The 15,741-nt window shown below is 48.1% G+C and overlaps 1 protein-coding gene across 2 annotated transcripts in view; it reads left to right on the forward strand.

Annotated features, from left to right (window-relative positions):
* Positions 1-15,741, forward strand: part of IFT81 (intraflagellar transport 81) — an 872,384-nt gene that overhangs the window by 247,359 nt on the left and 609,284 nt on the right. For both annotated transcript variants that reach the window (XM_085633362.1, XM_085633363.1), the window contains exon 11: positions 15,457-15,603. In XM_085633362.1, coding sequence (XP_085489488.1) covers positions 15,457-15,603 — 147 coding nt within the window. The remainder of the gene's footprint in view (positions 1-15,456; positions 15,604-15,741) is intronic.

Genomic DNA, 15,741 nt, shown 5'->3' on the forward strand with positions numbered 1-15,741 from the left:
CGGCGAGACTCGAAGCGCAGCACGCGGCACCGGCACCAGCGGACATCTTCAACGAGGCCGAAGATGTCGAAGAATTGGAAGTCCTACCCTCCAGTCCCGTTTCCGAACACGACTCCGGATCGGACGAAGTCGACGAATCACTCTTCCACAGAGGTGAAGACGACACCGAGGTAGGAGACGACGAGGAGGCCTTAGGGGCCGAAGAGAGTAGCTCCAATGATGAACAAGGCCTACCTGTTCAGACCGAAGAAAGCCCAGTGCCACAGTCTATGGCTCCGGTCGAGGGATCGCCTTCGGGCCTTACCCGAGACCCATCCCGCAGTTCTTCGGCCCCGCCCTCGGGCCCGGCCTCGGACATTAAGCGGCAGCCATTACTGCCTAAACCGGCTGGTTTCACTTCTACAAAACCGAAACCGAAAGCTGCACCGGTTCAAACGAAACCGAAACCGGAAGTGGCGCTAGTCGGATCGAGGCCTTCCACGCCTTCGACGCCAGTGAAACGCGTCGGCACCGAGCGCACCAAGAGAGACTTCGGTGCCGAACTTGAAGCGGGCGACGTCGGAGTCGACGTACGGAAAAAGGCCTTCGGCGCCAACAAACCTGCTCAACTCCCGGCGCCGACGCCACCGACACCGAGGACCGCACTGCCTGCTACGTCTCGCATCGCTCCCTCGACAACACCAAAGCCTCACGCATCGAAAACGTAGACGGTCATTTCCACACCTCGACTCGATGAACCACCGGCGCCGAAAAAGTCCACGGCCGCCTCTACGAACCTGGTCGGTGCAAAAGCCTCAAAGGCGCTCCAAACGCGACCCGTTGCGGCACAAAGCAGCAAAACCAAGACTGCCCTCCAGGACCCGTCGGGTTCCGGACCGATCGACGCTCCGGCAGCCTCTTCGGTGCCAGCCAACATTACCTTTGGCTTGCCTCCGTCCACAATCCCGAAAATATTCCAACTCAGGACACGGGTCACCCAGTCCACGATTACACCTGCCGAGACGTCTCCGGCACATGTCATCGACGCCAACACTGGCAGAATGATTCTCCACGAGCGGAGAATAACTTCGGAACCACCGTTGGACCCTTTCAGGATCCCACTAAAAAGGAAGCTGCCTGTAGAATCAGAACCTGTCCTTTATGAACCTTTCCACTCATCCTACCAGGATCCACAATTATTCTCTCCCACACACTCCGACACGGATGCGTTGGAGGACTACATGGAGGACCAAATCCCCTACCGTGGAGACATAGACCCTGATGACCAGCAGGACCCTGATCACACTTGGGGCGACCCTGTAGACCCAGGTGCACCTCTCGATGCACAGGACCCACAACTCTATGGGGCAAAAACATCTCCCACAGAGGATACTGCAGCCTTCAACGCTCTTATTGAACGTGCTGCGAATAACCATGGAGTGCAGCTTCACTCTGACACCATCGAAGATGACTTTCTTATGGACACTTTCGCATCCTCAGAACGGCATGTAAAGACTCTGCCCATGTTGAAAGGAGTCCTCAAACCAGCCAAGGACATTTTCAAGGAACCCACCAGGGCACGAGTGATAAACCCCAGGATTGATAAGAAATACCGATCAGCACCTGGGGACCCTACTTACATCAGAGGCCAATTACCACTAGACTCCATTGTCGTAGCGAATGCTCGCAAGAGGGCACACTCGCAGACGACAGGTGACGCTCCTCCCCCGGACAAAGAGTCCAAGGTGTTAGAGACCTCTGGCAAGCGAGTTGCCGCCCAAGCTGCCAACATATGGCGCATAGCCAACACCCAAGCGCTCCTTGCTCGCTATGATAGAGCGCACTATGACACACTGGAGCAACTATTCCAACATCTCCCTGACCAGTTCAAAGAAGGCGCAGAAATTCTCATCAGAGAAGGACAGCTACTCACGAATGCTTCCATCAAGTGTGCACTAGATGCCGCTGACACAGCTGCCAGGGCCATAAACACAAGCGTCATGCTGCGACGACATGCCTGGTTACGAATCTCTGGATTCAAGCCTGAGGTACAAAATAATATACTCAACCAGCCTGTCAACCCCGACTATTTATTCGGGCCGGAGGTTGACACCACCCTTGAAAAGATCAAAAAGGACACGGACACTGCAAAGTCCATGGGCGCCCTCCAAACTCAGTCCTTTCGGAGCGGCTCCTTTCGTCGCCCCGGAAACAAGGGAGCAGGTAGAGGACAGGGGTCACAACAAACGTATAACAAAGGCCATACACAGACCACCTACGATAAAAACACCCGAGGTGGATATCGTGGCTCCAGTACAAAGGGCAGAGGACGCGGCTACGGCAACACCAGGTCCTCCCCCAAAAACAAGCAGTGACGCCCTCTCCCTTCCTCCCGACCACATAACACCTGTCGGGGGAAGGCTACAAAGGTTCCTGTCCACGTAGAACTCCATCACCACGGACAGGTGGGTCAAAGATATTGTCAAATACGGTTACTGTCTGGAGTTGACCTCCACTCCACCCATAATACCGCCAAGAAACCGTCCTATGTCCTCAGAGCACTTAACGCTCTTACAGCAGGAGGTGCAAAGTATGCTTCTAAAAGGCGCTATAGAGGTCGTACCCGTCCACGAGCAGGGTACGGGAGTGTACTCCCTCTACTTCTTAATACCAAAAAAGGACGGGTCACTCAGACCTATATTAGACCTAAGACCCCTGAACCGGTACATTCTTTCAGAGCACTTTCACATGCTCACTCTCCAGCAAGTCCTTCCGCTTCTCAAGCAGGGAGACTTCCTAGCCACGCTGGACCTCAAGGATGCGTATTTCCACATCCCCATTCACCCCTCACACAAAAAATACCTCAGGTTTACTGTTCAGGGTCAGCATTACCAGTTCAAAGTCCTTCCCTTCGGCGTGACAACAGCGCCCAGGGTTTTCACGAACTGCCTAGCTACGGTGGCAGCACATCTACGGAGGCAGCACATACACGTCTACCCCTACCTGGACGACTGGCTCGTTCAAGCGAAGTCAGCCCAGCAATGTGCCAGCCACATGTCCCGCACCATTCACCTTCTTCACAGTCTGGGATTCTCACTAAATTACCCAAAGTCCCATCTCCAGCCCGCACACGTACAACAGTACCTAGGTGCGACTATAGACACTCTGGCGGCCACAGCTCAGCCAAATTTAGTGAGGATCAACAGCATGCAACTGCTGATCTCCAAGTTCAAACCCAAACACTCACTTCAAGCGCGAGTGTTCATGCAGTTGATAGGCATGATGGCCTCCTGCATCTTCATAGTCCCACACGCGAGATTACATATGCGCCCGCTTCAGGAGTGCCTAGCACGTCAGTGGAATCAGGCTCAAGGACAGCTAAAAGATCTAGTGTTGGTGAGCGGTCGGGCATACAACTCTCTGCATTGGTGGACTCCACAAAACCTTTGCAAGGGCCGACCGTTCCAAGAGCCTGTTCCACAAATAGTACTGACAGCGGACGCGTCTCTCCAGGGATGGGGAGCTCATGTACTCCACTACACAGTGCAGGGACTATGGACGACACAACAGAAGAAGATGCACATCAACCTTCTGGAACTGATGGCAATCTTCCTGGCCATGAAGGCATTCAAAGTACATCTGTGCAACAAGGTCGTGTTGATCCGGACGGACAACATGACCGCAATGTACTACATACAGAAACAGGGAGGAACACACTCTCCACAGTTGTCTCATCTGGCTCAGAGCATGTGGAAGTGGGCCATTCAAAGGAACATGTTCCTCATGGCGGAACACCTCCCCGGCAAGGACAACCAGATGGCGGATCTGCTCAGCAGACACAGCCACCAGATGCACGAGTGGGAGTTACACCCATCAGTACTCCAGCCGTACTTCCAGCAGTGGGGTCATCCGGAGATAGACCTGTTCGCCACAAGCGAAAACGCAAAATGCCAAAGCTTTGCCGCCAGGTTCCCACATCCGCAGTCGCAGGGCAATGCGATATGGATGAACTGGTCCGGCAGATTTGCGTACGCTTTTCCCCCAGCGCCGTTGATACCGCTGGTGGCTCGCAAACTCAGACAACACTCCCTGACACTCGTCCTAGTTGCTCCTACGTGGGCACGCCAGCCATGGTACACCACCTTCCTCGAACTTTCCGTGGTGCCGCATCAAAGGCTGCGGATCAAACCCGCTCATTTGACGCAGAACCATGGAGAGATTCAGCACCCAGATCCGCAACAGCTGAACCTGGCAATCTGGCTCCTGAAGTCCTAGAGTTTGGCTACCTCAACCTGCCACCTGACTGTATGGACATCATCAAGGAGGCCAGAAGACCCACTACAAGAGCTTGCTATGCAGCCAAATGGAAAAGGTTCGTCATTTATTGCAGTAATAATGACATTAACCCGCTGGACGCATCCATCCAAAACATCATTTGCTACCTATTACACCTATACCGATGCAATCTGGCGTACACCTCTATACGTGTCCATTTGACCGCAATATCGGCCTATCTGCAAACCAGGCAGCACCTCTCTCTATTCAGAGTGCCTGCCATCAAAGCATTCTTGGAAGGACTCAAACGAGTCATTCCACCTAGTCACCCACCGGCTCCAATGTGGAACCTCAACCTGGTCCTCACACGCCTAATGGGTCCACCCTTTGAACCTCTACACTCATGCGAGATTCAATTCCTCACCTGGAAAGTAGCTTTCCTGGTAGCGATCACTTCCTTAAGAAGAGTTAGTGAACTCCAGGCACTAACCGTTCAAGAGCCATTTATACAGGTTCATGCCAACAGGGTCGTACTACGTACCAACCCAAAATTCATGCCCAAAGTAATATCGCAGTTCCACATGAATCAGACTATCGAACTGCCCGTTTTCTTCCAAAACCCGCAAACTGTCGCAGAAAGGGCACTCCATACACTAGATGTACGGAGGGCCCTCATGTACTACATCGACAGGACTAAACCCTTCAGGAAGACAAAACAACTGTTTGTTGCCTTTGCCCCGCACCACAAAGGTAACGCCATCTCCAAAGCAGGGATAGCCAGATGGATAGTTAAGTGTATTCAAATCTGTTATCAAAAGGCAAAACGCACATTAACTATTCCACCACGAGCCCACTCAACACGTAAGTTAGGGGCTTCCATGGCTTTTCTAGGAAATATTCCCCTGCATGATATATGCAGAGCAGCCACATGGTCCACTACACACACTTTTACTAAACACTATTGTGTAGATGTGCAGTCAAAACAGCAGGCAGCTGTATGACAGGCTGTTCTAAAAACTCTTTTTCAGACCGCTGCAGCTGGCACGGGTAGCCGCCGCTAATAGAGGGCACTGCTATACATTCTATGCACAGATATGAATTCAGCAGCCCACATGCCTCGAACTGAATATGCTACTTACCAGTATGCATCTGTTCTTGGCATGTAGGGCTGCTGACATTCATATCGCCCTCCCTCCTCCCCGGCGCCTGTCGCAGCTGTAGCTCTCAGAATTACTGTAAAGCATGGTCATCACTTTCTGTATCTACTCCATCACTGCCACAATGGCGAAAAACAATCTGAGGATGGAGGGGATGCCCATGCGCACTGTAGTCCAGGGGAGGAGTCACCTATCCAAGGATACTTCGAAGACTCTTCCAGGACAACAACGTGCAAACATCCGGACCCAACACTAGGCGGCGATCTATGCACAGATATGAATGTCAGCAGCCCTACATGCCAAGAACAGATGCATACTGGTAAGTAGCATATTCAATTTCTCCAAACATATAACAGTCTGTTGATGACGTTACTATTGGGGTGGGGGGGGGGGGGGGACTTTTTTGGCTAGGAGTCTTTGCTTCTGATTTTGGGTTACTTTATTGCGTCAGATGACCAATCCAAGGTTTTGGTCATGCTGCTACACAGGGAGTAGTTATTTGTTGACTGTTAACTATTTGTTGAAGGTACCATGTCTGCACATCAAATTTGCGTAACCTCTGACCCCAAAGAGGTCTCTATTTGGCAGGGGTCATCATTTTGTGAGGCAGCCCCAGGATCAGAAAACTCCAAGGGTCAGGACAAACTAAAACGAAGATGGCAGCCTCAGCTATAGGTGTGTCTGTCACTGAATAGAACTGCTGTGGCAACCTTCTAAAATCATGATACACGGGAGTGAACTCCCTGAAGATTTTAATAGGCTTCTATTAAAAATATGTTCCTCCTCCTGTGCTGAACTCAAGTACCGATCGAAGCAAAGAAAAGCTGCAAGAGCTGGTGATATAAATGTGGACCAAGGATGATATGCCGGATATACAGTGGATTGTGGGATTTTACTTCAGGTTCCTCCTAATCCCGAAAAGAGAAACGGGTATCCAGGCCCATTTTAATCTCAATGGTGCTCAACAGGCACACAGAAGACGGACATTTTAGGATGTGTACTTTACCACAAATCGTGGTGACAGTAAGAAGCTGATCTACGTATGGTGTACTTGGTTATGCAACATGCATGTTTCAGTACTTAGGTCTGCTACCGCACAGAAAGTTTTAGTGTTTTATAGATGAAAGTAGACTTTTTTTTTTTTTTGAGTGTTTTATTGACCATTTAACTAGGTAGACAACATACATACGATGTGTTAGTGATTTGAGGTCGAACATATCACCAAGGAGCCTTCATTTTGACCTCATGTCAGTACTTCAGGTGTGGATGAAGGTTCGCAAGAAATGCAGGTTAGTTCCAAGGCCACTGGAATTATGCTGCAGGAAAGGGCCACATTACGTGACAGGGTTGTGTAAATTATGCAGCAAGAAAAGGCAAATTATGCTGTATAATGCGACACATTTTGTAATAGTATTACTTCATTATTTTGTCATTTTTTTTGTCATTGCCCCTCTTTAGTACCAAATTAACACCCAAATTTAGCAATAAGTAAAAAAGGAGACCAGTCCAGCTCTGAAAAGGGCATTCCACCACGCGTACGCTGCATTTTTAGTAACTTTTGAACCGTTTGAGCTAGAAACCAAATGTTTTTATTGTTAAAATCTGCAGATTGTGCACCAGATGATTAATTAAGTGGCAAATCTATAATTATGCAAACATCGCCATTGCCGTACAATCGCATTATTCCAGTGGCCCTGGTTATTTCTTACCGGGTTGATTATCTGCTGAGGGGAGTCTCACAAGAGAAGTGCTGTTTGTGCTTCAGACAACAATAGAACTTCATCCCAAGTCGGCCTTATCCCGTACCCACCAAATGTTCCAACGCATGGCAACCAGAAAGACTTCAGTTTATTTTAACGATGCGGGACACTTTTCTGATGAAAATGGCTTTGCTGTTAGATTGTGCATCACATAAAAATATTTCTTTACCCTTAACTGAAAAATAAATTCAGTTTATTTACTTTCTGAGCTAGATAGGGCTTGTAGCATCTTGCTTTCTGGTGGCGCATCAGCCAAAATTGAGGATGAGGTCACTCAGTACTTAGGGCCTGATTCAGAGTTTGTCGGATGGGTTACTCTGCCTCGTGATAGATATTCTATCTACTTTATTACAAGTGCCACAGGATATAATGCACTTAAGGCTCTTAAGATAGACTGGATATCTGTCACGTTGTGACGGATTGACATGTCCTTGAAACTCTAAGACAGGCCCTTGGTGAGTGCAGCATTGAGGTTCACATATGAAATTTCTGTCATTGAGGCTAAATGCAGTGGCAGTGCCTTCGTCGGGGCGTTGGGGTGTTGCCCCAATGATTATTTTGGCCCCCTGCCCCATCCCCCAATAGGTGTAATAAACATACAGAAATAGTCTATCTTAAAGTGCTTCTAATCTGCAGGTGTATGATGTAACTGCTCGAGTGCAGAGCCCTCCTGGCTGAGACAGGACCTGGAGAAGCCAAGCCAGAAGGGGTGGAGCTTGAAACTGCAACAATATTGCCGGTCAGACACTGGTAGCAGTAGCCAGCAAACCGAAGTGCGCATGTCGGGTTGGACAGCTGCCTTTCTCCAGCCAGCCCGACATGCGCACTAGGTCTCTGTCTCTCCAACAGAGCACATTGGTGAGCCAGGGCTGACTCAAAAGCTGCAGCCCCCATCTCAGGATTGAGTGATGAGGTTCCCTGCCCCAGCCAATCCTGGCGCAGCTACAACAGCAGGAGCAGCGTCGAAATTGGCTTAGACTGAGAAGCAGGCAAGCGGCGGTGTTACCAGGAGCCTCTCAAAAGGCTGCCCAGGCAGTACGTTTCTTGTCCACTTTGTGGCTGCTTGGGCTCCGCATTTCAGTTTGTGACGCAGCTCATGTCCGAGACCATGTCACTAGAGAAACCAAATGCGGCAGAACCAGCATAGGCTGCAAAGCTCCAAAATCGCCTCTTGTGCGAGAAAAACCCAAGGATCTCAAGAGCGACCTTTCAAAGGTGGTGGTAAGGGAGACCGGCCTCTGTCAGCCACTGGGCGGGAGCAGTGTAAGGGCATTGTTGAAGAAAGAGTAACCGCAAAAGGTTTGGATGTTGTGCAGAGCTGCACTCAGTATGGTAAAAATACAGAATCTGTCCTCCTACGTAGAATATATAGTCAAACAAAAAGAGGCCACGAATGACCACATTCCCCAGTAAAAAAGCCCATGTCGTTCTTTGAACTTTCTGCTAAAGAATTTTGCAAGTTGCTGTAAAGATTCATTCCTACCCACATTTAAAAAATCATCTGCACAGCAGTAGCGGCTGGCAGGGAATGACAGTGAAGGGGTGTGGTTTGGTATAAAATAAAATACAAATACCACTTATCTCTTCTGCCAGCCGCGTCCTTCCTCCGTTTCTACGGCAGTCCTGGAACCAGAAAGCACCCAGGCTCCCCATAGCCAATCACAACGCTGCAATGAGGTGTTGTGATTTGTCTGAGCACTGTGGATCGGCGCTCAGATGGGGACTGGAGGCCTTCGGCATGTTCCCCACCAGGCTGTGCAATGCAGCCTGGTGGGGAATATGCACAGTGAACATGAATGTTTGGCCGACCCAAGACGGACAGCCAAGCAGTCATGCACACTTAGAGTGTGCAAACCACTCCTCCGTCTGTGCCTTCAGCCCCACCCCGGCCTAACCCAGCCCTGAACCTACGAAAAATAAAATGATAATAACTACAGTATTAGCATTTTATTTTTCCTGCTCAAAGATCAGTGGGGTGACGCTCCTCTGCCTTAGCGGAGGAGCTGCCCTTGTACACATACGGGCGCCGCGTATGTATAGGATGAAGGCAGCCCGAGCACCGCACATTCCTTGATGGGTGCACTTGTTGCAGATAGTTAGCACAGGTGCTGGGGTGCCGTAGTGCTGTATACCTCATAGCTGCCAAGGTTTCAGATTGCTTATGTGTGACATTTTCATCATTTCAGTGCAATTATTTGTACTATTCAATGACTGAGTGACACTTTCTCACGAGAAAAATTAAGGACTGAAGATGATGGAAACATATAAATATCAGGAATTACACCCATTTGAGCAATGAGAAACTCTAAGATCTTAAAACTGCTTCGATTCAGCAGAAATGGAAGGGCACTAACCTAGCGCCTGCTGTAATTTTTAAAAAGACTTTACTTATGCTCATGATGACGCGCTCTAAGTTCGTAAATGAAATAGGGATTCATTGGAGAAGAGTGACTGCTTTAATGTCACAGGTGATGCATGACCCTATGAGTTTTGTGGTGTGCCACCTGTGTTAAACCCTGCTCCTGGCCTTATTCAGTAGTGTAAGCGGTACCCTCTGGCATGTTGGTTAAAGAGGACAAATGCATGCTTCTTTATTAAGTGCGAGCAGAGTTCATGAAGAAGAACCATTTGTTCTTTTCAGTGCAGGGGTCGCAGTTTATCCCAGGAGCCGGAGGTGGTGCAGGGCGAGGCGCCCTTGCAGTGAGTTACTGCGCTGTTTGCCATCTCCATGCTGGGCTCGCCGGGTTGATAGGCCGTGTCAGGTGACGCCTGCTCACATGACACCATTACAGAGTGTATGGCCTGCCAGTGGCCTCTTACGGATTTTTTGGGCCCTCTGCCAAACGTATTTTGGGGCCCCATGTTTGGATTAGGTTTGAATTTATGAACCAATTTCAGCTCTTTCGTGCCCTCTCTGGCCCCATCACAGACAGTGTGCAGTTGCACTCGTCCACATTTTAAATGTATTTACATATCATATTCACGGATAGTGATGTGTGTTTTCAGTATTGTTAACGCAGCAGCAGCTCACTCATATTACTGCAAATAATTCCTGTGAAACAAAATGTGACTTCCTCCCATTTCTCATATGTGAGGTTCTGTTTGGATCTCAAAGAAACTTGTTTTATGGATGCTGTATGAAACATAAACACATTTCTCTGCAAACTGTCTGCAGCAGCTTCTCACACATCACTCACATTAAAAATAAATTAAATAAAAACGGTCTTTAAAACAATCTAAGAATTATTAAGGTTCATCAGGGTAAGATTCTCTGCAGGACCGAGCTGGCTCTAACAGGGGCCCCCCTAAAAGCTTGTGCCCATGCCTCAAAACGTATCTATGGCCTCCATTTGAGCACCCTTGTAGCCGGGTGCATGGCAGCACCGCACGCACAGGATAAACCTACCACAGCACCGCAGGTCTTGTGACATTGGAACTGCCTGCTGTATAGTCCCACCCGGAGTGACACCGCTGTCGCAGGGTGCTGTGGTTGTCAGCTGCTGCCCTGGCCGAGATGATAACAATGCACGCATGCTCGTTGCAGCTTTATTCAGAGTTCTAGTGTACGTTTTTGGAATTATATGGGTTTTTATCTGATCCAGACATACATGCACGTAGTAAACGTCCATTTGCTAAATGCCTCTTTCTTTTCCAGCATGGGGTTTCAGGTGCACTGCAGAAACTGCCTTGAAGAGATGAGCACACACGCGCGCAATGCGTGGGGTGGCCACTCAGACCCACGCAGGGTGGCAGCTGGAGGGCACCGGGTACGGCCATGTCTCCTGCGCTGTGAAAGCTATGCATGCCCGCGCCGAGAATCAAAGGATTTAAGAGCAGGTGCACATTGAGTCACGCGGGCCTGCCTGATTATAAGGGGTTGTCCTGCAGTAAGACCATTTTAAAACTCTTAGCGCAGAAGACAAGTTTGACGAACTTCTATTTTAAGCCTGTAATGAAACTTACTGCATCGCCGTGATGGTATGGGCCAGCAGCAGGGTGCGACGCTTCCTCCCTTCACGGCACGGGCTGCGGCTGGGCAGCGGTCTAGGACTCCACGAGTCGTGCAAGCTGCAGCCTGCTGAACTTGAAGCACCACTGTGACCATCCGGCGGCGGGCCACCAAATCACGGCTGCCTAGTGTAAACGGCGGTGGGATCATGCCACTGTTAAATTTCAGCTGACTGCAAGCCTACTATCAGTGTGCATTATAGTAGTCAGTTTGTCTGAAATTGCCATTGGGATGGCAAATCATGCAGACACACACTGACTTGCTCGAGTCCTGTGACATGACGTCAGTGAATCTGAAAATGCGGCATCTAGGGAGATGTTACATTGTAGCCCCTAAAGCCAGCCCAGAGTGAGCTGAGCTAGCCACCAATTCTGCTGCAAGCAGCGCGAACATGCGCCGCAAGCTTTCTGTCAGTGGTGCAGATTGGTGCTAAATAGCAGCCAGCGCTCCAGCTTGACAACCGACTTGCTATAAATGCGTGACTTCGCATTTCAGTGCAGTGATGCGGACCATCACACTGAAATGCGTTAGTCTAACGCCTGATGCATGGTACTTGGCAGGGCTGATACTTGAGCAGCGACCACTTTAGGAATTTGATTGACAGCTCTTCAGGTGCCACTGCCTCATGTTAGTCTGTTCATGCGGCTGTCCGGACACAGGAACTCACTGTATCACACAATCTCAGATAATGCGGTAGCCTGTTTGGATCAGCCTGTCTGCTCTCTGCTGGTGTGTGTGTCCACACTTTGATAGTGTGTGAATCGTGGCAGTTTAATGTAGTTTTGTATTTTGAAACACAGACTGCCTGTGGTGCCTTTAGGACCTTGAAGCGGAGCATGAAATACTTTCACTCTTTTAATTCAGAAGCCAAGGACCCCCTTTCATGGATTTCCTGTCAGTATGACAGTAATGGAGTAGTCAAAACATTGTTGAACGTAGCACGAGCTAAATCCATAAACCATGCACTCTTCTGTGTCTGGATGAGTGACACATTCCCATCCCTCTAACTCCATTTTCAAAGAATCAAGCAGAGTCTGAATTAGGAGGTCCAGGGTGGGCAACGTTTTGTCTGACATTAGCATACCCGGTGGGATTTGCATCAGATGAACACGTTCAGATTTTAGGGCTGGACGAGCCTGTCTAACCAACTGTGATGACCGGCAGAATTCATAATTTTCCAATGGTAATAACAGTGCAGGAGAAAGGGGTAGAGAGAAATGTGCACATAGCATCAATCAATGCCATTACGGTGTGTAAATTGGGGTTGGCAGGAGCAATTTTCATGGGTTTTATACGAGCTATGGAGGGTCTGGTGACACCTTGCTGTCTAATTAAGCGTCGGCCGCAGGCTTGCAGCTGTGCCCCTCCACCCTTCAGAAATATTCACAAAGGCAGGGTCTGTGGGGCGTGCTAGGTTTATCACTGTGAGTTTGGCTTGAGCGTGTGCGTCAGTGTATGTTTGCCTGTCTCTACTGCTCCGAGCAGTACACCACCAAAGGTGTTCGTTTTTCATGCACGCACTCTCCGAGTCAGATGGGCCTCCGTTTTTCGGTTCTTGCCTAAACTACACTTTGATGTCTTTGTTGTTTTGAGTTCTCTGACCCTCTGCTGCTCACACATGTATTAATGAAATAAACAGCAAATAGAAAAAAAAACACTTTCTTTTTGTACCACAGGAATGGCCAGCAGTGATGTGTTAAATAATAGTTGCAGCAATACATAAAGCCTTGGGTTTTAAATATTACAGTAGCATTTGGTGCCACTACTATTCATTCCTGTGCTGGTAACAGCACGAACATTCCATGATCGGTGTCACCATCATTATTTCAAAGTTTGTTATGAAGTTCTGTGGTTATGCTGAATAAGCCGCTACCTACATCATTATCATATGAAATCTCCTTATTGATGTGATGACTCAGAACTACACTTTCACAATTGCTTTATTAACCTTGCTTTCTCAGATTTGCTTGTAGATGCACCATTTGCCGAGTCTTTTTTCAAAATGTTATCGGGGGCGAACCCCCCACCTGCTGTTATTATGGTCAGGCTTGCTCGCTATGCTCGTCACAGGGCACTCATCCTGAACTTTTACGCCTCACCACTTTTAAATGTCACCAGTCGCCACTGGGTAACTCTTTATGTTGTACACAGCTCTACAACCAATTAATAGGTCAGAATATTATTTCTCTCTAAGAGTGTCTGATTCATGTAGCAACCAACATATGTGTTAGCTTAGTGGGTAGCTGATTTGATGATTCTAAAGGTAAGTAGCCTTTAGACAGAAACTTAGAGACTGTTCTGCATAAACGTGTGGGAGATTGTGGCATTCAGGTTGGTTCTGTTTGCTTTTCTTTCCCGAATGCCATGCCTGCAAGTTCTGATTTTGACAGTCTGACACCACCATCATTGTATGCCCCTTGAAGTTGTTGAGGGAAAACAGTGACAATTTGGCATTGGGCAATTACAGTGTTCATTTTGTTCATACTACTCATCTGGTAGGAGAAATCAATGGTCCTGTATTAGAACTCAATAAGTTTTAGGTATCATTATTGGAGTTAAAATTCATAAGGACCTGGGGTTCCTTGTAGTTCTCCGGAACACGTAGTGCCCATTGCTTTGGTCTGAGGTCTCGTGAAAGAGCGCTCTAAACGATGCAGTGCTGAGTCCTACTCAAAAATATGCTGTATGCTTTCCTTCCTTTTTGGCAGTGGCGTAATGAAACTTGAGGGCCCCCCTGCAAAGTACACAAAGCCCCCCCCCCGGCTCATCACCTAGCACTTTTGCTGAGGAAGCCCCTGGAGCTAGGCCCTCCCACCTGCACCGCGGGTGTTGCGGGGGCTTATGTTAAGCTACTGCTTTTCGGATCATGAATATGTTCTTGAGCAGGTTTAGGAGGTTTCGCAAAAATATGATTTCCCTGGTTCTGAACTGGGCCAGTGGTGTCTTCTACCTAGATCTTTTGTCTCGGAAAGGAAAGATCAGTGTCATTGCTGGAGTTTACTGAGCTTCTGATGCAGAATGGAATATTCTTATTTTAAGCAGCTTGCACATGCACCTTTGGCTCTTGAAACATCGAGAATTTCTGGGAAAGATCTGATTTACGAGATGCTTGTTGTTTTGACTTGCTGTCATAGCGTGTGCCATTCAGAGAGGCATACTGCACCTTTAGAAGCTCAGATTGTTGAGGTGCAGCAGGTTTTGTTGTCCGAAGCATCTTTACTCACCTGTGGCATCCGTAGCCGAGGAGGACAAGATTTTGAGGAAACCCATATTTTTATGTAACTTTTCCTCCTTTTCTGAATGATCAGTGGCCCCTCCAACCATTGTTGCTAGGGAGGCTTTCAAAGCTCACAAATCTGTATAAGGAATAGCTTTGTTCAGATTAATAAGGATTACATTTAGAGTTTATCGTATATTGGTGTGTTTGAAGTCCTTGCCCTCCAAACTGGACAGCAGGACATCGGCTGCGTTTGGTGGATGTCCCGCATATTCCAAACTGTAAAGCAAGCCCTACGTTATGTTCCTTCTATGATGTTAGCTTGGATGTCTACTGGAACCCCTCTGCAGATCGTTTATTGCCTGGTCGCCCATCCATCTCTCCAAGACCTTGATCTCCAGATGCCCACCAGGCTGGGCAGGTTTTGGAGCCGAAGGCGGAGAACAAAGCAGTGCTCCTTGGGTAGGTGGGTGGCGTCTCTTTGGCGCTGTGCGATGCCAGTGAGACTCCCTATGACATATTCTACCTCTTCACCATGACTGAATGTCAAAAATCTTTTGACTTTAGTTTTTCAGAGATAATGAAAGTGCGAAGGAAATGTAGAATTCGTCAAAACCAATATTTCAAAGGCACATAACTTGTTCTTCTCTATGAATCTGTGTTAACATTGGATGAGTCCATGAGTGGATTTGTCCAAGGCTAATTTATTTATCCAACTCGTACATTGGTTGGATATAAATATGAGCTCTATTTCTCTGAAAATACATTATGAAAGTTTTCAGCTTTTATTTTTTTTTAATCCATAAAATCCTCTGGCTTACGCGATAGCTGAAGGAACCCTAAATTTAATGGGAATCTATGTGTTGCACCCTTGCATGATCCTAATGTTTTATCCACTGTTTAATTCCTCCTGGTCATTGTCTCCCTACACTTTGCCTGGTCGATTTGCCTCTTGTTTTCTCTGCAACAAAATGCCACAGTTCTATTTAACTCGCATCGTGTATTTATCGTGCAATATTGTGAAGGGGCTTACAAAAGTCTGCATTTATTGTCCAAAAGGCTTCAATTATTGCCCGGAAGAAAGAAGCAAAGGCTGAAGAATTGCAAGAGGCCAAGGAAGAGCTTGCAAACGTGGAGAAGGAAATAGTCCACAAAGCAAACGAGGCCCGGGATTTCGATGGCTCTGAGGTTCTTAAAGGCGACGAGGTAAGTTTTTCTAGTGCTTTTCCCCTGCCGTGTTTTACACAATTATATATGCCACTGTTAATGCAAATAAAAGAGGTCACGAATAAGAGGATAGAAAAAAAAGTGTATGTGCCCTCTTGGTTTGCAAAAAAATGCCAC

This window comes from Triturus cristatus, chromosome 11 (genome assembly GCF_964204655.1).
Source record: "Triturus cristatus chromosome 11, aTriCri1.1, whole genome shotgun sequence".
In the NCBI taxonomy this organism is placed as follows: Eukaryota; Metazoa; Chordata; class Amphibia; order Caudata; family Salamandridae; genus Triturus; species Triturus cristatus.